The 24,291-nt window shown below is 40.6% G+C and overlaps 1 protein-coding gene across 1 annotated transcript; it reads right to left on the bottom strand.

Annotated features, from left to right (window-relative positions):
• Positions 1–24,291, bottom strand: LOC306739485 (disintegrin and metalloproteinase domain-containing protein 10). Its single transcript, XM_079221503.1, has 15 exons — positions 24,103–24,291; positions 22,681–22,828; positions 22,426–22,544; positions 22,065–22,217; positions 18,261–18,346; positions 17,278–17,400; positions 15,063–15,155; positions 14,410–14,578; positions 10,435–10,598; positions 7,494–7,665; positions 7,203–7,347; positions 6,753–6,936; positions 4,740–4,839; positions 4,143–4,363; positions 1–1,838 (listed from the first exon to the last, which is right to left on the bottom strand). Exons 1-15 carry the CDS (start codon positions 24,161–24,163, stop codon positions 1,734–1,736), a joined length of 2,043 nt encoding a protein of 680 aa, XP_079077629.1. The 5' UTR covers positions 24,164–24,291; the 3' UTR covers positions 1–1,733.

The raw sequence follows: 24,291 nt of genomic DNA, 5'->3' as shown, positions 1-24,291 counted from the left end.
GACTGGATTTACCTTCATAGATCCGGAGGTTCAATGTCCCATTGTGTAAAATACCTCAAGTTAAATTTCATATAGCGGCCGCTGTAATGAATAATATCTGCTTTGTGTTCATGGAGGTCTGCAGACACTTCTCAAAAAGAAGTCAGAATCACCGCTAAGATTACTTTCTTAAGGTTTTTATTGCAATAGGGTACCGTGTATGTATGAATTATTAACTGAGCGAGCATTCACCACTGTGGCTCACTGCACTGTATATGACGGTGGGACCTACAACAGTGTGCCTTATGTTGACTGGCGCCAGAAGTAAGTTGCTGCAAATTTAACTTGTTTTAACTTAGTTGCTGTTTTTCACCTTTGTGTACTTTATTATTTTTATTCTATAAACCTTTTGAAACATCTGAACTTTCAAAGGTTGTTTTCACTGCTACACCTGTAAAATGTTTATTTGAAGCTGTTCTCTCAAATAAGCGCCTGACATTTTGTCTACCATAGTTCTATTAAAGTTTTATTGCGGCTCAGTGTGAGTTAGAAAACACAGTTATTATGAATGTAGTCCTTTGGTTGTCTCTTTACTGCAGTTTCTTCTGTGCATTTGGCTTTTTAAATCCAGACGAATGCTCTTTTGTTCATACTTACGTTTCCAGTTCTGTGAGCAAAATCTAAACCATGGCTGGTTTGAGATCGGTACTGTGATCATCGAGACTTCATCGCCACCTACTTTAATGTAGAAACGTTTTTTGCACTGAAAACAGGGGAGATTGCTAAACTAAATGACCTGTTGAGTTATGTAAATACCTTCACACAAATGTTTGATTTTGTTGTATGGAACGCTGTTTGTTATATATTTTTAGGTCTGGATGAATTGAATCTGTAAAATGTGCATTTTGTACATATTTGTAAATCTTCACTGTATTGTATAAATTCTTTCATAAACAAAAACTGCCACCTGGGTAGTCACCCTCATCCTGACTTTTATTTTCAGTTTTTGAAAGAGAAAAACAATAATAAACTGTACAATCATAAAAATGTTCCATTTGTATCGCTCAGCGCAAGGTTGTTATTCATTATCAGTAGAAAAGCTATTTGTAATCCTAACAATTTAAACTCTCCCATCTGTTTTTGATACAAAAGTGCGAGGAATTGTTAAACTACACAAAATAATTTGTTCATGTCCTTGTAGTTGTGACGCCATTTTGTTTGGCCGACTGTGTCAAGGTGACACACGAGATAGACACAATCAGGAAAGCCAGCTTTAGATTCATCCCACACAAACCTTTCAGTTATGACATGTAAATCATTAGTAGTGGAGGTGTTCAAAGGAAAAACACATCAGTATTATCAGTTAAATGTACTTAAAATCTTTAATGGAATACAAGCACTCTTTGAGATTACATTATGTTTACGGTCCCTTTATTGACTTTATTAGCTTGTTAACATGCAATGCAAATGACAGCCTTCAGGCCGCTTCATGAAATGTGAACACAAGAGTGACAAGAGGAAAAAGAAATGGCAGATGCATAGTGACGCACAAAGATATCCGCTACCAAAAGAGCGTCTGAGGCGTTGAACAGGTGTGCGTGTCGTCACAGGTCACCTGCAGATCACACACTGTTTGTGGAACAAAGTTCAATCTCTTCAATGTGACTTGTGTAAATCCCAGATGAATTAATCCGAATGTCTTCGTGCGGCTTGATTGAAAATACTCATATAGAGAGTTGAGCAAAAGTCAGAGGTCACTCCAGGTCGCTGGTGTCCAGCCGGTGGCCGCAGAGGCAGACGGTGCAGCCCATCACGCCAGACAGCGCCAGGATAGCCAGCAGGATGGCCCACCAATGAGCCTGCAGGGCATACATACAAATAGATGTGGGTTTGGATTACTTTTGGAACTAGAAACATCAGCACCCTTCATTATCTTGCAGCAGCTTTTTGGGGTTACAATATATACAACAATCAATTCAAATTGACATACAGCATTACATCCCAAAACAGAATACTCGACTCATACGCATATCTTGTTTTCAAATCATCTCATTTGAGAAGCTCGAACCAGGGAATATCTTTTAGAATTTCTTCTTGAATTTAAATGATGATCAAAATTGTTGCAGATCTGTCTATTGACTTATTAAATCACTAGTCAGTGATTCTAATTAAAAATGTAATTTTGCTTGCACAATCATATCTATGAACTCATAAGGTTGACCCACATACAATATAAATAGATAGCTAGATAGATGTATACTTTATTCATCCCCAAGGGGAAATTTGTTTGTCACAGTAGCAAGCAAGTTACATAGAACACATATCAGGAATAAAAAATATTGATGTGCTAAACACAGCAAAACATTGCAGTGTAGTTTAGATTCATTTGAGTTTACAACTCACAGAACACATGACTTGTATATACACATTTTATTTGTATTCCTTTTTTGGTCTTTGGTGATTTTAATATATATATATGACATATTTATGACATATTTATGTAAACACCGATTGTTTTCTTCTTCTTTAGTTGTCCTGTCTATTCTTTATTTGTGCAGCTTTGTTGTCCTGGTTCCTAGCTGTTATTTATGTATAAGTACATCAAGAGAGATGAAAAAAGAGTCAAAATCCTTGTATCTTCACACATAATTGTCAAATGACTGGTTCTGATATTGGCAGTACCGTATCGTACAGTATCCGGGGTCTTATTCTTGGTTCAACTTCTGAACATGTACTTTTTTTTCTTGGGATCTCTAGTGTGATGTACAGTATACTGAAGGGATACTCATATTGAAAATCCATGTTTTTTCAATTATTTTTCCACATTTTCTACATTGATCTCTTTGAGTTATCAATAACTAATCTCATATTCCATGAAAAAACCTTTGTACACTATTCTTGAAAGTTGTTTCTTTACTTTGCAGCTCTGTACATTATAGAATGAGTCTGTGCTGTAGGTGTGATAAAACAACCTAACGGTTCCTGAATTAAGGGGCCATTTCTGTCTCCAGAGAAATGGATGGCTGGTCTTCAACCCAAATTGGGATTCCTGATTCTCCACGCTGTCACGAGGAACTTAATCCTCAAAGGCAGCTACGACTGAGACATCGAAGACAGCTGAACATCAGGGCGGGAAGTTTAACAAACACACTGAGCTGAGGACGTCACATCAAGCAAACATCTGCTGCCTCTTAACAAAGACGACATCCAACGCCATAAAATACAGAACATTATCATTTTGCATACTGTTTGACCTGATGGCCAGAAAGCCACTTATCGGGTCATTTTAATCAACGGAGCAACTTTATGTCCTATGAAATTAAGAAAAATCGGACTGATTTATTGCTCTGCCTATGTGTACAATAAGACACACACATTTATTTAGAAGAAGTAGTAAACTAAAGTAGAACAGCTTTTAAAGTCTATTAGGTTCTTTAAAGGATCTGGTAACTGAAACACTGATTAGATGAACCATGTCTAGCTTTCATTGTAAACAAATACAGACTTGTTTCCATTCACATTGTGTATGCCTTTTAGGTGCATTATCCCAGCAGCTGCTACAGCCCGGTGCAGACGGCTTCAATGTACAGCACAGTTTAATCTATAGGAGGACCTGCTCACTAAAACATTACTCCACAGCGCCTCTAGTGTTCAAAATATTGCTAAACAGCCTCTCAGAGCATTAATATGGCAGCAAACAACTATTTGCTAAGTAAGGTAACTAAGGTAAACATTATTGGCTCGGTCAGCACTGTTGCCGTTGTTTGCACTGTTAGCGCTGTCAGCACAGCTCAGCCATCGGCTCAGCCGTCACCATGTTGAGAGCTGTGTGGATTCAATACGCTCTAAATTCAAATTTAGCACCTTTGGTTTGTAAGTAAAGCATGTATTTGGTCTCTACCAACTTCTGAGGGATATATGTGGCTCTTTAGCTGGTAGTTGCTCCACTATGTTCACTAACTAGTCGCTAACGTTGTCGCTATTTGCTGAGCAGGTAGTGTGCAGTGGCTGAAAACACCGCTGAGAGCACTTCCCTTAAGTTTAAGTCATGTGATGACATCCATATTAGCTGTTCTTCGACTTTACAGCGTCACCCAACACACTTTTATATTATGCTGTTATCATAAATATGTGTTTTTAAACTAATCATGGGAAAACTTCACCTTCATCCACTCTGCTATGTCATCAAAGTCATCCAAATTGAGGAATGAGTTTTTCAGTCTTGCGATGGGGCCGTCTGCATCCAGCAGACGACACACGTTGAATTTGTCGCAGTATCCCCGGTTCCCTGAGCACGGAGCCCCGCCGACCAACGGCAACGGCGTCCTCTGGAAGTGACGGGACAGCACGGAGGAGGTAGTGCTGGCACATGTCTCAGGCTTATCTGCCATTGAAACACATTAGATACACTATAATACACATCATATATATATATATATATATATATATATATACACACACACACAAAGCCACTATGTATATAATTGAGAAATCAATGACTTTGATAGCATACATGTTCGGCAAAAAATCTTTAAAACATAAATATCAAACTCATTTGCACCAAAACATCCAAGACAACAACTGGAAAATGTGATATTACACCTCACGGACCATCATGCCAGACTATGTCTCTTGTGATAGTTTTGAAGTCATCTAATGGAAACAATTAAGTGAGCTCAATACAAATGGACACTGGCGTGTTGGGACACAAAGTGTAAACACATTCCTCAGTGTTAGCGGACACATTGGCCTGTAGTTACCGGGCTGCTGGCAGCACATGTGGCATTTCTCCTTGATGGAGTCTCCTGGACAGTCACACTGCTGCAGACTGTGCTTCACACACACAGACTCTGCACAGACCTGGAGAAAGAACCAGAGACGCACATTAAGAAGAAGACATTGTCAAGTTTAAACATCCCTAGTTCTGGATAAAGATAAAAAGGTTGAGCTTATCCCCATTAAAACTTTGACATTTTTTTGGAAATACAGCAAGTATAGGCAAACCATCCATTCAGAATCTTCATTCATATTTGATCAGTCCTCTCCCATTTGACAGTTTGATTCACGGAGTTCAAGAGCTGCTCGACTCCTCGGCTCTGATTGATTGTTTTTCTTTCTTGTAAATGCTATTAGGAACACTAAAAGGAGGCAGAGGAACCTGCTTTGTTTCACATATTACCTGTCTCAAGAACTACTGTCAGGATATTGTGACAGTTTAAGCAAATAGGACTAAGTTATTGTTTTACTAATGTTGCAAACTGTAGCTTTAAGACATTAATCTGACAAAAATGTTGTACAAATATAAATGTGTATTTCTGATATATCTGTGTTTGGTTATTTTGCATTTCACTGAACAATTGCATAATTAGTTTTATATTCATTATTATTTGTAGTCTTTGGGAAGACATTCATGACGGTCTAATAATTTGTAATGTGAGTAAGTTACTTCACACGGGGCTTTGTAGCATTTATTGTTTTTGTGTCATTTTTTCCCTTTACTTAGGAGGCATCTTTTCATTCTGAAGGCACTTGTGAGATTCGTTTCTTTGTGGAAATTATTGTCTAATGGTTGGGAACTGGTTCTCAGGCTTCTTCCAGATCAGCTTAAATATGGGGAATCGGTACCACCACAACTGTCTTGTCTTCAGAAGGCTGAAACAAACCTCAAGTTTAAAGTGTTTTGAAGAACTAAAGCAAAATCAGGTTTCAACTCTGTTTATTTGTACAGAGTCAGTTGTCCTGTTTTCTGTTCTTTTGATTCTCAGAAGGATTTGATCATTTTGACGAAGGTGTCAGCTGAAATAATTTATGATTGAGTTGAAGACTATAACTAAAGCTCCACCTTCATTTTTGCATTATTGCCTTCCTTTACTTTTCCAGTTATTATGATCAATGTTCCTGGATGAGATCGTCAGAGGCACACTTAGCACCTCTGGGAAGTAATATAAACCAGAACAATATTCACAGCTGGAACTAATTCCTTGCCTCCCCTGCTAAGAGAACATCGTCAAACACCAATGCTCAGAGGAAGTTTAACAAGAGAGGAAATCTGGTCGAGAAAAAACATTTATGGATTCGCACAATATTGTCTCGTGGAAAAATGAATTAAATCAGACCTTTTCTTAGTAATGCTGTGTTGTAATGGTGTGTTTGTTTACAAATGGAGGGGCCTGTGAGCAGTAAGCGCACATATTGGATGAAACATCTGATTGAATCCAGGAATTGTTGTTTGTTATGTTAGCTACGTTTCATGCCACTAGATGTGTTTCTTAAAAACAATAATCTATGAATAGCTACAATGTATTTCTCAGAGTTAATTGACAACTGAGCTCCGTTGGTGAAGATCATATGATAAGACTAAAAGCTCCAGAACAACTACCATATATATCTATCTATATCTATATCTATCTATCTATCTATCTATCTATCTATCTATCTATCTATACATATATATATATATATATATATATATATATATATATGTATATATATATATATATATACATATATATATATATATATATATATATATATATATATATGTATAGATAGATATATATATCTCTCTATATATATATATATATATATACATATATATATATATATATATAAAAACAATATATATATATGTATAAAAACAATATATATATATATATAAACAATTATTGTTCTTTTCAAGACCAGTTTCAAGACAACTGTCCACTTGCAGATGCTGGCTTGTTGGGCAATGTAGCTGAAACATATGGAGTCATGCGGTGATGTGGCTGCCTCACCCCGTTCAGGCACACACGCGTTCCCTGACTGCAGACCGTGAGGTTATCCTTGGCGCCGGGCTCGGGGCAGAACGGGGAGGAGCCTGAACACGCACCCTCTCTCTGACAGTCCGTCTCCTCATCGCAGGTCTGACCCGCCGGCTTAAACCCACAGTCCTGATCGCAGCACAGGCCCTGACTCGGACTGAGTCAAAGCATCAAACACAGAGAGCCAGGGTGACGGATAAACATGAAAGCCACATAAAAACAAGACAAAAGATGCAACGAGAAGATAGAACATCAAGAAAATAGTCTCGATGAATTAAAAATGATGAAAGAGAACGATTACATATAATAACAATATACTGGACATGTGAGAACACGTCTGCATACATATGCAGCATATTGTCATTAGAAATGTGTACATTTCAATGCTTTAAACTTTCATGCAGACTTTACTGGTCCGTGTACCTGCAGGTTTTACCAGGCTTGAGGCGACACTGGACTCCTACAGGCTGCTTAGCGCTGAAGCAGCAGAGGTCAGTCTCATTGTGACCAATATCACACTCCTCGTCTTCCTCCACAATCTGGTTTCCACAGATGGGCTCATCACTGACTGGCCAGACAGAGCAGGCATGCAGATAAACACGCACAAGTAAACACACACACAGAATGTGTAATTATTTACAGTGACTAATGCACACATCTGGCCCCCAACTTAGCGGGCAACACGTAGACACTGTCTGATCTTTTCTTCCTCACCCACAAAGCAGTCATCCTTCTTCAGCTCTAGAATCCTGCTGATGTGTTCGATGCTGCAGGGCGACAACTTATCGTTGTTTTCACGCACCTCGTCTGTGGCCTGAGGGAACATCAGATATCGGCCTTTACCGCCGCTGGAGCCGAGGTTCCCGCAGTTTGAGCCCTCATCGTGCTGGACAACGTACAAAAAATCAGAAATTAACATTTAATTTCTATGTTTTTCTGGACTTATTTTGTATCTCCTGACTGAGCAAATGGAATGAGCTGTTTTTTGGACATTTCATCAAAAGTGCTCAGGCGCGGATACAGCTGGGAGAAACAAATGATCGAACCCAGCTGAAACCATTAGTTAAGGTCACCATCGCAGACAGTAAACATGTTTTCAGGGATGTTCATGGACAATTATTTGACAGGCTCTTTCTGAATAGGCCGAAGACAGTTTTCTGTAACTTTAATATCTTTGTTCTATTTCCAAATAAAAAACATATCCTTTTTGCAGCCAAAAGAGGTCCCTGATATCCAATGGCCATGAAACAGCAGAGGAATGTTGCGTTCACTATGCGACACACCGAGAACACGACCGAGAGCTCCTCCTGCTGCGCTCAGAGATCTCTGGATGTCAAACTCACTGGTGAATTAAGAGGCAAAAGGCGAGCCTTAAAATGAACGTGGAACATATCTTGGTCTTGTTCATGGGTCAGGTATTTCTGCATCTGGTCTTGATCAGTTTAGTGAATTTCATGTTTATAGTCTTCACTATATCTGTCAGTATCTGCTGCTCTGGGGTTAAGAAAACTGTATTTCACAGTCAATGTTTTTTTTTTTAGAAGAACAGCAAAAGAACTGTTAATTGTTGGTATCATTGGGTTTCACATTTGGATTAACATTTACTGCTGCAGTCATAAAAACAACACAAACAATGGGAAGCAATCAGAAAAGGAGGAGCAGAGAAGTATGGTACTGTATTGTGTCCATTTGCAGATTTCCTGACCTTCCTGTTAACATCTTGCACCTGTAGTGGTTTTACAGATGCCGTTACAACAGACCAAGATGCAATTTTCCGATAAACAACCCGTCAAGTAAACTGAAAGTCTTTGGGTTTTGGACTGTTGTATACGAAATGTAGCAACTAACAATAAATACAATGTAAGGAGCAGGACGACAAAAGAAGAAGACAAATGTCTTGCTCGATTTCAATTTATCTTTCACCTGAGGAGCAAATTGGACAATAGCCCACAGTTGTAAAAGCCACTGTATGAATGTGTGGTTGGAAGGGAAGTCGGCCAAAGGCCAAAGCAGCTCTTTTACCCAGAATTCACTTTGCACCCCCTCCCCCTCTTCCTCCAACGTGTTTCCGACCAATCTCAGTTGTCCGGCCTGGAAACAATGAGACATGCCTGTCACAGGAGCCAGGACACCATCATTTACAGTAGTTTAATTTATAAAAAGCTTGCAGGTTGATGGCAGAACTAAAATGATCAGGAACGCCCCAGGGGACTCTTTGGTCTGTTGAAGTGTGAATAACAAAGGGCAGGGTGCAAAATGCTGCTGGCATTTTGGGCTTTGGGAGAAAGGTTGTAGGTGTGAGCGGCCAACAAACAAGGTGACAGCTGTATGCATGTGTGTGTTTGAATCAGCAGTGTGTTGTTATGGTGGGAGTAGAGGTTATAAAGGAAAATAACTATAGAGAGGGAAATCAGAGATCTTGCTGTTCTCTTATTTCAGATTATCCAGCGAAGCTGAGCCAAGAGTATCTATGAAACAAACCAGTCACTACAGGCCAAGGTCTCTAATGCCCACATAAGTGAATCATTCACAGGCAAATTTGTTGCGGTGGAGTGCAAACAACCATGTATGCCTTGTGAGAGTACGTGAGGTATGTCTACATTTTGAATCACAGGGATTTGTTATGTTGAATTGAATTATCATTGAGTACACAACCCACGACTACAAAGTGTTTGAATTACTAATTCACTAGAGCACCAACATGTGTTTAAAGCAAAAACTGGTCAAGTTTAGCAAACATTTGAAATACAAACATGCTATGACCTTTTACACAGACATGTTAGAAAGTCACAGATGTAACTAATAACATCGTTGATTGCTCTATTCGATGTGAGTGCGATTAAACAAGCTTTCACGATACCAGGATCCTGAACACTTTGCAGCGCACACATATTTATTTGTATGAGACCTGTGAATCCTCCAATGGAAAGTAAGAATGTCTGCTCTCAAAAAAGCTGTTAAAGCCATTGGTAAATGCATATTAAATGGACTTGCACTTGTATCTTCTGACAAGTTAAAGCGCTTTATGCTACATGTCATCACACACCCATTCATACACTGATGGCAAGGGCAACCATGCAAGGTGCCACCTGCCCATCAGGACTCAAGCTAACCATTCATACCCATTCATGCACCGCAGGAGCTATTTGGGGTTAAGTGTTTTTCCCAAGGACACATCGACATGGACTACTAGATCTATGTGATTGAAGGACGACCCTAAAACATCATGTAGCACCGAAAACATCAACCATCACCAGTTATATGTCTGTAAACCACTATTTATGAACAGTAATTTAGAAGAAGAATACACCCTTTAAATAGACTCGACATTCTGCAATTTCAGTGACAACGGACAGCTATCTGCAACTGTCTACTCTTAACTTTAAATCTGAGTTGAATTCGTGAAATAAACCTTTTGTTGGATTTTTTTTGTTATGTCTGCTGAAGAATCTTAGTTTTAAATATTCCATGCCAATTATATGACTGTAGGGCACAAAAGATACCATTGACATTCCCATTATCAGGGGACTGTACTGGGATAAATTGTGTGCAATATTCATTGTATCCATGAGTGGTTGGTTTGATTGAGACACTTTTGAAAGACCCCTTCTTCATTCAGTTTTAGACAGATGTTTCAGGTATTTAGTAAACTAACCGGGGATCCCAGGCTGTGGCCCAGCTCATGAGCGAGGGTTAGCTGGACGTGTCGAGGAGGCAGGAACTGTCCGTAGTTCTGTATTGTGACCACGCCTGTGTTCAGAGTGGAGTCCCGGCCGTTACGTAGGGCAGTCTTCTTTGAACATATTCCTCCCCAGTTACCTGAAGTGCACACAGATAAGAGGATAAACATTGAGTTTGGTTTCCACTGAGGTCGTGTATGTTAAGTGACAATTCAAGTAACTGAGTTTGTCAGACCTAATGTAAACATACCCACTTGTCACTTTGCAGTACATTATGGTTTCAGAATTGACCTTGAGCTACTGGAAATACCTTAAACCAACAATGTTTAGCCACTGAAGCGTTATCGACCGTTGAGGCCCCTGTCTGGGAGGTGCGGACAGACATACCAACGGTCCTGCTGAGCTTCTTTAGTTTCACATCAATCTGCCTTTGGGTTTACGTAATGCCCCTGATAGACCTTCCCACAATTACAAACAGCTGGCCACGTTCACATGGATGGGTGTCTGGGCTGTGACATCATTTTCCAGCTGGCCAGCAAAAGGACTGCTTCGACAGAAATAAATCCCATTGGTCAAACTGAGCATCTACGATAGGGTTCCACAGAAAGTCAACTCATGGATTTGAGTAAAGCGCTCAGACTTCAGGTAGTTCAACAAGACCATTTGTGGCACTTGAATGGGGTCTTATTGTTCAGCACATAAGGGTCAAAAATCTACTTTGTAATACTGGAGATGCTAACCACCTGTACGTCTATTCTAATTCAATTAACAATTATTACAGCATCCTCAGCCATCTTTATTCAAGTTCTTCCATCATCATTTTATCTGCACTTATTGCCACCACCAAGTCTTTCAATCCGCAAAAGTGGGAGTTATCTCCACGTGTCCATCATTGGTTTCCCTCCATTCAAGCACACGTGAGGTTCAGGCTGGAAGTCTCAGCAGTCACGTGACTTTTATGTAACACCTCTTACACAATGTGGTCAGCACCACCATTTTGAGGGGTATGGCTTGTGAGGTGTGTGTCTGTTAAAGATATTCAGCGCCTGTTTCAGAGAAATCTGAGTTCAGTAGGCGTTGTTGAGAACTGTGGGAACCCATCACAGGCATCTGGATGACCCACCGGCATGTTTTTGTTACACTGTGAGCGTTAGTGTGACGTCCAGGGTGACGGGGGACCAAGAGAGGTTGAAAAAGAAAACCAGTGCCCCTTATCTGTGCTGTTGTACGAACAATGAGGGTATACTTTAGGGGAGAAAAGGACACATGTATGCTACTTCCATATGTCAGGTGAAGGACGCTGCCAGAGATAATACAGTAACATTAGACTTTATTTTATCTCTTGGTGTTTGATATCACATGATGACTTTTTGCCAGAATCTAGACAGCACATTTCATTTTTTTTCAGCTTAAAGGAATTGCCATTGTTAACTGTACTCCTCTCTGCTAAAAGTATAAAAACAACAGTTTCATGTCCACAAACTGTTAATCCAGCCATGTAAATCAAGAATTCTGGATGCATCTCTGTCGCATTCCCAGCTTTTGACCTAAAATGGCCTCCCTGGTGAGCCATTCAAAGAGCCGGGTTTCCTAGAAAGAGCTTACTTTGCGCTGTGGTTTTTGGCAGCGCGAGGAGAGAAGGGCTGCGATTTTGTCCCCTCCTCCCTCCGGTCTTCGCTACAGAAAGGAGTTGCAATGAAAGACTCCTATTATTAGCTCGCTGGAAAAACAGAGTAAAGAGAAACAAGCGGCCCGCCGGATCACATAATGCACACACTCACCGTTGGCAGGAAACAAGATACACATCCTCAGAAACACACACGCAGTAACACCCATTTCAAGGAATATTTGGTACCACTTAACATCATACACAAACATAGGAAAAGGCGCACACGCACACTCTTTCACACGGTTTAATATGAGCAGACAAACAATAGTAAGGGGCAGGATAAACAAGTAGGGGGATTCCGGGGGTTCTAATAACATCTTTAACAACAAAAACAGACACAGCGAGCGGGTTGACCGCTAATAACACCGACGAAAGTTCTCAGAAAAGTACAGTGGATATATTCTCCTTAACATAACGGAAGCCGATGACTTTCCATCACTTCTCCCTTTGCCGCTGGAGTTCATTGACCTATACATTACAAATTTCAATAGGATTTATACAAGTGCCACCGCAAAAAATATATATATTTACGAGATAGATTGCCTAAACTTTCTGAAATCCTTTTTGCTTAAAGGGGACATATCATAGAAACAAATGTCAGTGCTTGTGACATTTGGGGATCTGGAGTGCTTTTTACATGCTTAGGACAATTTGGGACATAACATTTTTTAAGATGTATGACCTTATTGGCCATCAAGACTATTGTAAAGGTATAGGTCACAACAATGTCACTGCTAGCATGAATGTTTCACCATGGCAATCAAGCTGTGGAATGCAGTCAGAAATCCTCACTAAGGCATCTGGGAGTGGTGTGTGTGTGTGTGTGCGTGTGTGTGTGTGTGTGTGTGTGTGTGTGTGTGTGTGTGTGTGTGTGTGTGTGTGTGTGTGTGTGTGTGTGGGTGTGTGTGTCAAAGGTTCATGTCATTGTGGTGGTCTGCTCTCACGCCCCTCAGTTTAGCCAATGATACGCAGCGTCTGAGTGAATGTCATAGAAACAAGCAGGACGAGTCTCCTCCCAGAACAAATCCAACATATGTGTCCAACTTACTCCAACACTACAATAATATTCTACACACAGGGAGTCTGTTACCAGATATCAGAGTCATTATTAAATTCAGTAACATCGCTTTGGGAGTTTCTCTGATTTTTTTTAACAGTATGTCCATGTTTCTTAAGGGGAAACATTTCAGGACTTCACTGAATTGTAATGATACCTCATTGAGAATAATTGAAAAGTGAGTACACAAGAGTAAAATGCAAATATTAACTTACAAAAAGAACAAAAGGAAGTGTTATTGCTTAATTATCAGCAAAAGAGTACGGTGTATTTGTTTTCGTATTTTTTTCTTCCTATTTGTAAATCATCATTTAGATCTTTTCAGTAAATAACACAATTAAAAGAGAGTAATGAAATATGTCCCCAGTGTAGTGCCTAAATGGCATTTCCAAATGATGTTCAGCCTAACGGCAAGCAGCTTTACATGCATATTGTTTTGGTTCTCTCAAATCAAAACACAGCTTGTCTATACTTCTGAAGCAGGATCTGCTAATTCATGCAACTCTGTGTGCAACAGCATCATTTGATCCAGGAAAACCAAGGCAGGCTTGGATGCACTTTTACTGCAGTTTATACATCTGTTGCAGCTCTTTAACTGACCCCACTAATGAGCTCGACAAGCAGGGCAGTGTTTACACCTGCTTTGTGCAAACTGTGAGTGTGTCTGGAAGGGTTGAGCGTGGCCTCTGGTGAACTGAAGGCCTGAGAGTCCTGCGTGCCAGAGAAGGAGCTGCACTTTGACAGATCAACAGAGTTTCATGCAGAGATTTAAACAGAGTGGCAGGGCAGCAAGCTAAGTTTAGGTGAAGGTTTTAGGTTCAAGCAAGTTAACCCACTAACAAACATGTTCCCCATGTTGTTTCCAGGGTTAGGATCAGGGGTTAGGGTTAGAGTCTAAAAAGGATCTAATTTCATAATGTTTGACCATACCGTATTTACTCTGTATCTGTATGCTTTATGATGATTAGACTGTAACAAACCTGATTGTATTTCAAGGGTCCATTATTCTATCAAATGAAAATATTCTTAATTCCATGTGCACCATTTGACACATGACTTTGAACAATGTTTGTCTGCACAGTGTGAGTTTGTTTGAAATCTTACGGATTTTAGGGCCCTCAGTGCTCTGAGACAAATATGCAAATCACTGTACACATATACAGTATGTGTGAGTGCATGAGTTTGTGATTTCCGTGCATTCGTGTCACAGTGAGTCTGACTCACCAGCTTTGCCCTCCCAGGCGAGCCCCAGCAATCCGCTGTAGTCTCTGTTAGTGAGCAGATAGGACAGGCAGAAGTTGCCCCAGTTGTTCTCGGAGTACAGACTCAACAGTTTCTCAGGCCCGATGTACAGAGGGTTCAGAGGATCGTTTTTATCTTCCTCTGTCGTTACCTGGAGAGAGAGGAGACAAGGAGCTCACTTTACATACCTCCTTCACAGCTCTAAGCTCTGTGGCTGACAGTCTGTCCTAGTTTGACTACCACAGGCACCATATGCACCGTCTGATGCATTTCCCTCAAGTGTCTGAGTACTAAAAATGTGATGTATGGAGTTATCCGCCTAAATATGAAATATTGATATCATGTGAGTAATACACATTACTGTGTAAATAATATAGTGACAGAGTCTCGCTCCGTCTCCATACACTTTGCCAAAAAAGTGAAAAACAAACAGCTACAAACAACAATAAAAAGTTAAAGATGAGTTTGAGTGATAGCATTATTATTATTGTTTTTATTTAATTTGATTTTTTTAAATACATAATGTCATAATATTGGTATTGGTATTTTTTTTAGCTATAATTATTGTGTGAACATCTTGACGTCCCTAAGATGTGGCACAATCAAGTCCTAGCTTGAGTACAGAAGGATCTTACGTGGAGGGATTTTACTTTGAAGTTGAGCAGCTTGATTCCGGCGAAGTCCACCTTATCAAAGACGTCATTCACAGCTCGGATGTAGGAGGAAACCTACGTTTATGGGAGAAATCAATCAATTACATCTCCTGTTTCGTACAGAGTAGTTGCTGGGTGGCTGAAGTGTCTGTGGCCCTGAGAGCACAAAGCATCTTAAAAAACACATACAGCTGGACAAAACACAAGCAAATGAAGAACAAATTATCCTCACATATGCAGTATTTAGAAACACAGCAAACTGAAAAACACATTCACCAACAAAGGTCTGCAGCAAGTGTGTGTGTGTGTGTGTGTGTGTGTGTGTGTGTGTGTGTGTGTGTGTGTGTGTGTGTGTGTGTGTGTGTGTGTGTGTGTGTGTGTGTGTTTGTGTGTGTGTGTGTGTGTTTGAAGTGGAAAAGGTGATGACAGGACGGACAGCAGGCGGAAGGTCAGAAAGAATAATAGTGTTTTATTTAAAAACATCACAGATGTGAAACTTGTTCCAAACTGAACCTGGCAATGTAATAATACATACTGTTTGTTGGTTTTAATTTACAAAAGTATTTATGTTGAAGTTAAATCAGTATGTGACTGAACTCAATCTGAGGATAGTGTCTTGTGTGACCTCTAACCCCACTGACAAGCGCTTTGTTCAGACAGAGAAACTTCAACACACTGTTATCTTTATCATGGCACTCTGAGGCAATGCAGGCATGCAGCTTTTAACCCAGCATGTCACTCAAGCCTGATTTCACCGCAGCTCAGCCAACACAAAAACAAAGTTTAAACCAGGAAATCAGAAATCCATTCTTCCTCATCAACTTTGCCTCCGTAAATTCTGGTTTGTGTGCCACTCGAGCTGAAAAAAGAGCATTCTTCTGAGGATCAAACTAATGCTTTTTCACCCACTGACCCCTCCTCAGTGAAACTCTGAGGCTCGCTGCAGACATTTTTTCTGCTATAATAAGGTCAAAGGTCAAGAGCGCAGGACAAGGGGGTGAAACTGTTTGACATTTTAAATGTAATGACCACCTCAGAGTTCACAGAGGGAATTAAATGCAACAGATTAAACCAGGTTGCGATATTGCAATGGCGTATTTTTAACTATATCTGCAGCGTGTCCTTGGTGTGGCATTTACAGAGTTGTTATTCTCTGCTGAAGGTACATTCAGGAGCGGCTGGGTTCAGCTGAAGGGAAGGAGAGGAGGTGACCGGTCCTGCTTGTTTTCACCATGTGGACTGGCGGCCCCGTGTCAGGCCTTTACATGGGGCCAAATGTCTGCAATCCATGTGCCACCATGTCCTCAGACAGCGAGACGGCTCCCTACCGCGGCGATGTGACAGCTGTGTGCCTAGTGCAGGCACTGGCATGTGGTGCTTTGTTTGGTCCTTTGTATAGTATTGTTGAATATCTCAATGGTAAATAATGTACTACTTCAAAACTAATTGTTTCCCTCTCATTTCCTTTTAGTCGTTAGACAAACTAAAAAGTTTCAATCAAGATCAAAATGCCTGGCGTGTCCCAGCAAACGGCTCTTTTAATCAAAGATCTTTAAATAGTCTAACTGAGTACACAGACTGCTCATATTAGGTCAGTTCAGCTAAAAGAAGGGCATTTTTTCAGTAAACAAATTTAAATTGAATGTGCCCTATTTGGTCACTGTTTTGAAACAAGACAAAATAGGAAAGCTGATCTAGCACCAAATGACACTACCTGCATATAGTTTCACTTGTTTCCTCAAGGTAAGACTGGGGGACTGAGAATTACATCAGGAGAACATTTGTTTGCAGCGCCATGTTCCCAAAATCCCGGACACTGTATTTCGGTACAGCGTTGTGAACTCAGCCAACAGCCGAGGAAATCCTGTTATGTTTTGATGCTCTTGTTGCACGTACCATTTCAGTGGAAATGCTCCGCAGTACATTGTGTTCTCTGTGTTCCAAAACATTGGGCAGCTCTGGTATCAGCAGCATCTAAGTGCATCACTCTGAGGGGCGGGAGTGGACCTCTTCTTTATGTTTAGAAAAATATGACTATAAGTGATTGCCATTTCGTTTTTAACCCTTTTACCAGCAGAAAAGTTGCTGACTAAGCAGTCAGGCAACTTTTCTGCTGGTAAAAGGGTTATTACATGTTATTACATATGAACAATCATGGTTTGTCAAAGTCAAACCAAGATACAGTACATTCGGTCACCTGAGCCACAACCGCTTTAACAGACTTGAATTTCTTGTAGTAGAGGTGGTCAGCATGGAGGTGGAGCAGGCAGCTGGTCTTTGACTCATCCACAGTTCTCCTCGACCGGCTCGCTGGTGCCGCCTGTGGGTGACATGGCAGAGACAAGAAGAATGAGGAATTGCACCTGAACAGATTTGAAAGGGGACACAGTGTAAAAGGCCGATTTGAATCCTGATAAATCCCCCGCATGTACTTTTTGTGAATATTCATCCTTATTGTGCAGATGTAAAGTCAATAAACCCTGAGTATGTGTATATTGCAACATCAAAACTCAATGTCAGTATTCCTGGTACGCCGCATGTCCCAGTGGGACGTGTAGACACCCGAACAAAACATGGACGCTGCACTTGGAACAACATCTGTTCAGACCATTCCAAGACCCTAACAGTGGAAATGTTCTCCACCAGCAGGCACGCTGCTAAAAATGGATCCATACCAATGTCCCGACATCCTTTGCTTATGATGAACATTAGGAACACCACCTAGTTGGTCAAAGGTAAACAATAAATACCAAAATGGATTTGGCAGATGTTGATTGCCTCATACCGGATTTTGTAATTACAGTCAATCTCTTTAGATTGGTTTGGATCTGCAGCTTTACACTTTCTACAACTTTTGCTGTAAATGTGGCAGCTCATTTTTAAGCTTTCTGTATTTTCTGTATCTTACACATCATTTCTGCGACTGTCATAGCATCCTGCTGGAATTAAATCCTTGGTGACTCAACAGGCTAAATAAAAGTGACCAAAAGAATAAATGTGCTCATGAAAAAGGTCAGTTATATTTACCGATGAACAAGACCCACTGGTGAATACATTGTCTATAAATGGATTTGCAAAGGAGGAAACTTTGAGGGTGAGGACAGAAAAAGAAAGCAGGGCAGAGTTTGCGTAAGTGTTTTTGTGTGAGCTTTCACTGAGGTGATGTCTGGACTGCCCTACCTGAGCTGGTCTGAGGCTCTGGGCGAGGAGGTTCAGCGGTTCTGCGCCACAGAATCCATCAGGGCCAGTCCTCATGGATGGTAGGACTACAGAAAAACAAGCAGAGACACTTGTTACATGTGCAGGATGAAGATATAGATGAGCATATGTCGAGGGACATGTAATACTTTTTCTGTCTCCTTTGTGTCTCATCTTCTTTGCCATCTGTCTCTTGTCATGACCAGTAAGAAGCGCCCTCGCAAACAAAGGGAGAAACACCAAAAATACACTTAAATGACCGAATTTATTTACTGAACCAACAATGAAATCACAAAAAGAGATGAGATGTGAATGCCAGTAAATTCAGTTGGGTCAAAATATATCAGTGTTGCATGACCTGCAACCTTGTCCAAATAATAATACAGGTTTTGTCAATAATACTGTTCATTTGTTGGAGCAAACATGAAAATGTGTAAGATTAGCTCAAGTACAGATATTACCTGTTGCCTTGTGTGTGTGTTTAACCAGGAGCAATGACCAGGGTGGGAGTGCTGATTGAAACATCCCACGTATTACAGATATCATCTCGTTAAGGGTCACACATGTGCTTTGGTAAAATGTAGGAAATATGTATCTAATTGCTTTATAACCTCAATCATATCAGAAAGCTTGTTTCCTGTATGCTTAGTTTACTACTTTCTGGATTTAAGATACAAAAGTTCATGTTATTTCCCATACTGAACGATCCTTTTCAGTTAAAACAAAAAGTGCAGAAATCACTTGAAATTGGATCCTTTGTGACTAGAGGACCCACATGTGGAAATCAGCATTGTGGTCTAGAGTGTCTGTGGAAAACGCTGTAAAAGGATTTCACTAAAACAACATCATCGTCTGCGATTTGCAACACCTCTGGGACGGCTGTCTCGTTCCGATTTAAGCAGTAATGATAGGATTGCAGTCAAGGGGAGACATTGCACATGAATTGGCCCATCTCGTTTCAGTGGCAAAGACACAGAATTCCTCTAAAGCCAGGAGCCAGTGTATTAGTTTTACAATCGGGGACTGTGTGGACTCAGAATAATGTAATTCAGTGGGATTCTTATGTCGAGAAAACAAACTATTCCAGCTACAATTCTATGCACAAAAAGGGGCTGTGAATTCCACAACTTACAGTAGAATCACATGACATGATAATCACTTTCACGTGTTGTTTGCAGTAATATGAGAGTGACAGAATCCGGCAATGTTTAGACCAGGTAATTGTGACCCACGAGAAATTCAAGGAGTAATGCACAGTGTCTTTGCATGTATGCATGTGCCTTTAGGCCAGCGTAAAACTTTCCTTCATCAGGACAACCTCTGGATCAGATATGGGTTTACAATGAGGGACAGGCACGTGATTGGATCACACCATTCTACAAAGGTCCTCTAGCCAAACACAAACCAGCAATTCATATTATATGGTATGCATGTGTGGGGGTGAGTCGTGGGGGTAGAGGTGGACGCCTAAATGCCGGGCGTCGACCCACTGATTGATTTACTTCCAGACCTTTCTACTTGTTCCCTCTTTCCTAGTTTGTTTCTGCATCTCTTCCTTCTATATCACACTAGAGGAGATGCATGTTTCTGGCCGAATTTGCTGTTGTTGATTAAATTGCAATGAATGATGCTCCATTATAATTACAAACTGCTTAACTATCAGTGCAAGACTTGCCTGGAAAATGTAAGATTAAGATTAAGATATGACTTCCCAGCAGCTGTTAGAAACTAGTTCTACTGTTAAGGGTAATGTAAAAAAAAAAAATACCAAAAAGACTTCTTCGGCCAGACTCTCTTGAATCTCATTCCAGCTGACAACAGTGAAAGTATGTTTGAGCAACACACTAACAAAGTAACATTTCCTTGTATTCTTGCTTTAGGAAGTTTGTTTTTTTGGGGAAAACACAACACAGGTTTAAAGAGGCGTTGAGTATTGAAATGCCTCTTCTTAAACCGGGATATGTTTGTACTGCAGTGGGACTGTTGCATTTTCTGCCACTGCACAAGTGCGCCAAGAGGGTTGAGGGTACTTGAGGGTACTTGTCAGGCAAAGTGCCCTCAAGTGCCCTCAAGTGCCCTCAAGTGCCCCATTGGGTCGCTCAAGTGTAAAACAATATTAATCCTACATTTAACATAACACTAAACTCTGTCCATTGCAGCAAAACAGAAAGTGCAGCCAGTTTTTCCAAAAAGATATTTCTTACATCCTCCATGATTTACTTTAGCAATGAATAGCTAAAAAAATAGATGGTTGCAGAACCAGTTACATTATTGTTTAACTGAAGATTTCACAGGTTTTTACGTGTTGAATGTAAATCACAAACTACTTCCTAACTGTAAAATCCCTTTCGGTTGGAAACGACTTAACGGTTATTAATAAGCAATAACTCGGAGTTAAGTAAGTGTGTTACTCTCGCTTTACCTCAATAAAGTAAGAGGTTAATAGCTACCCATCTCTAATGCTGGACTTCAAACGGAAAGTCACATAAACCACACACACATGCGCGCACACACTCACACACATTTTGTTGCAAAATGGCCGCCATGGGCCTTCCCAGATCTGAGAGACTTCACGGCATCCTACATCCCAAGGAAGAGAGAGATCCGTATACAACCTTTGTTTTCCCCAGATGACAACCACGGGAAGTGGAAATACACACAGGAGTAGATGCATTATTTCAGCCCCTGTGTATCATAATTTACCACTTGTAGGGAAGCATTGTTTGTTTATTGAAATATCATGTGCCAAATCGTTCACAGTTTCCTGCAGATATGCAGGCATGTGAATGAAAGAACAGGGTGTTGTCAGCTGTAATCTCATGCAAATATTGCTACAGTCTTGAAAGGGGCTGAATGTGGCGGGAGGCGAAGGCAGCCACAGAGTCTGTGTAGATTTAAGGACAAACATGGCGGGGAGGGGGGTTTGGCACCATCTGCACTGTTTTCCAGGAAAATGCTTTCTTGGAAATCATCTTATTCCGATGTGTATTTGTGTGCAGGGAGAGAAACATGCACGCACATACAATGAGATCAATTTGACAGCTCTCACTGCTGACGACCATCTGGCCAAACCATAAACTGACACAATATTAAACCAACCAATAGTTTGTTTCCAACTTCTTAAAACCCTGTAAGTTCCTCTACATGCTCCTCTTTTCTTCTTTCCCCTTCAGCCCCCTTTATAAACGCGTATCCTTCTCCTGGCGTTGTACTGTACCCCATCCCCCTCTTCTTTCACCATTACAACGTCCTCCTCGCTTCAGCCCTCAGCTCTCCTCCCCCTTGTTCAAAAGTCACACCATCTTTGGTTTATCTTTTCTTTGGCCTGTGACCAGCAAGGGTGCAAATACCCCCACATAGCTCTAAATAGATTCTGCTGGTATACAATATATAACTCCACTGTTTCTACGAGTTAAGGGTGAAGATAAGTCATCGACCACTGGTAACCTTAGTTTTTATAGAGGTTGAGGCTGCAGATAGTGAACATATTCTGTATGGGAACAGAGCAATGAGGATGAGAAACAGGAAGGAAAGATATGCATTTTGATGTAGTTGTTGTAGCTTTGAATGAGACTGCCAAGAGGGCCATGCATCAAACTGGGGGGGAGATCTACTACAAAAAGGAATTTCTTATTGTGTTGTGTGTGGAAAAGCAACTGAGGTCAGGGGGCTTCCCTGGTGGCAGATAGATGTAAATACAGAGCCAACAGACGCTTGAACATCTATGCAGAGACAACATGTACTGAAAACGTTATTTCTAAAGTGGATAACGGGAGGTAGTCTTACCCATGTCATCCTCGTGGTAGATTATAGAGTGGTGATCTGTTGGGCTGATGGTGTATCTATCCACTGGCTCTATGTGATAGGTCCCGTTGTCTGTATGGATGGTTCCCTCAAACTGACCCTGTAACACTGATCCATGGCAGGAACCATGTTCACCTTGCAAGACCAGGTCAAGAGAGATGACACGTCAGGGTCGGAGAGGTGAAAGTGAACAGGGATAACGGAGGTAAAAGGATAGACAGACAAACAGAATTAATAGATAAGAGACTCAAATAAATGTAAAGATTAAAGACAGACTTCAGACATTACAGACATAAAACAGGTGAGACATGAGGCAAGATTGAGACATCCCAGTTATACCCACCTTTTAGTGTTCCTGAATATATGTGGGAGAGGTCAGCCAACGTGGAACCATTTTCACTGATCACTGTGAAATCTTCGGAAAATGCTGCTGCATTGTGTTTCAAATGCAGACGAAAGGTTCTGCATGAAACAAAACACACACAGCTCACATATGTGGCCAAAGCTTTGTAATCTGGCGAACAGGAATAAAACGTTCAAACGGTAGGAGGAGGTTGCTTTTAAAACAATTACCACACTGAGGAACATTTGAAGTTACCTGTGGAAAGCAGTCAAGTCCAGCTGCAGTGTGTGTTCATGAGGGTGCAAGGCTCTCCTGGCTCTCAGGTGCTTCCTGTGAAGATCTTCCCTGTCATATGACAAGCCCTCCCAGTGCTTTATGTATGGACTGATGCCACTCACAGCACCTGGTGGAAAGGAAGACCTTCCAGTAACTTCACAGAGCTTCACACCTCACAGGGTAACCAAGTGCAGATGCTCACTTTCACCTCGTATGCTTGCTAAAATTAGCCTTTATGCAGATGACACATTGTTATACGATTCTTGTTAGTGTTAGTAATAATGCTAATGTGTTAATAATAATGTTAATGTGTAGAACAACAACACTCAATCATGCAGTGTTACAGTAAACTGAAACATGAATAATCCACCTCCTCTCTGAAGATGTTTGAGGTTATTAAACACAGCATTACGTCAGATTAGTTAGTAATGTTTGGGAAATATTGAGGACAATAATACAACTATTTAATATATTTTGCGGTTGGTTACTTATTTATTAATTTATTAGTTTACTTATTTTCTTTATTTTTTTTTCTTGAAAAAGGTTTACTAAGAGTATATTTAGAAAATATACTCTTAGTTTAAAACCTATTGCAACCTTTTTATTTGATTGAATTGTGTTAGTGAAATTGATAATGAAAAACATAGTAATTGCAGCCTACATTGCAGTCATACTTAAAGTGATATTAATACCTCTGCTTATATATTGATGTTTAATATTTCAAATGTAAAAGCTGTATGGAACTGGCAACATGTTTGTCTAATTGTTTTTAGTTTTTTAGTTAATCTGTGAAAAATCTTAAAAACAATGTTCAGATTGACCTAGAACACATTTCTTCTATCAATGGACACTAATACATGTCAGACTAATTCCAGACTGCCTTACATTGTGTGACTGATCGGTCATCTTCTGAGTGTTGACGGAAAGTGCTGACTAACCGGAGAAATCTTTGGAAGAGGCGTGTGCTCTCATGTCCTAACCACTGTCGCCCCTCCTGAGTGAATAACACTCGCCTTAATAAACGTGTTTACGACATTAATCACAACTGAGTAAGACAACTATTATGTCTACATCGCTTGCAGTTTTTATATAAAAACTCCTGTTCCAGCATTCCTGAGAAGACAAGTTGACACGTGTGGACCCAGAAGAGGCCAGTCCACCACAGAGGCCCAAAACAACATACCACATGCACACCCACACAGACTCTCACACATGACACACACTGATAGACAAACTCAAACAACCTCACGTTATTTAGGATGCAGGTGAGGAAATGCCTCTCTCTCACACACACACACACACACACACACACACACACACACACACACACACACACACACACACACACACACACACACACACACACACACACACACACACACACACAGACAGACACACTACCTGTAATCCGTTCATGGCAGTCCACCAACAGCAGCAGCACCCAGTAGTGTTGAACCCCCATGGTCTCCTCATTGGTGTGTTTCTGTTTGTTTTTTTACCTCTTCGTTGTTTTTTCTTTTTTCTCCTTCGCTCACACCCGTCTCATTTTTCATCCCTTCTGACTTCTTCCTCACAAGTCTCGTACCTGTA

The sequence above is a fragment of the Taurulus bubalis genome (genome assembly GCF_910589615.1).
Source record: "Taurulus bubalis genome assembly, chromosome: 7".
Classification (NCBI taxonomy): domain Eukaryota; kingdom Metazoa; phylum Chordata; class Actinopteri; order Perciformes; family Cottidae; genus Taurulus; species Taurulus bubalis.
Note: the sequence above shows the minus strand (reverse complement) of the source record. Positions and strands in the feature narration are given on the sequence as shown.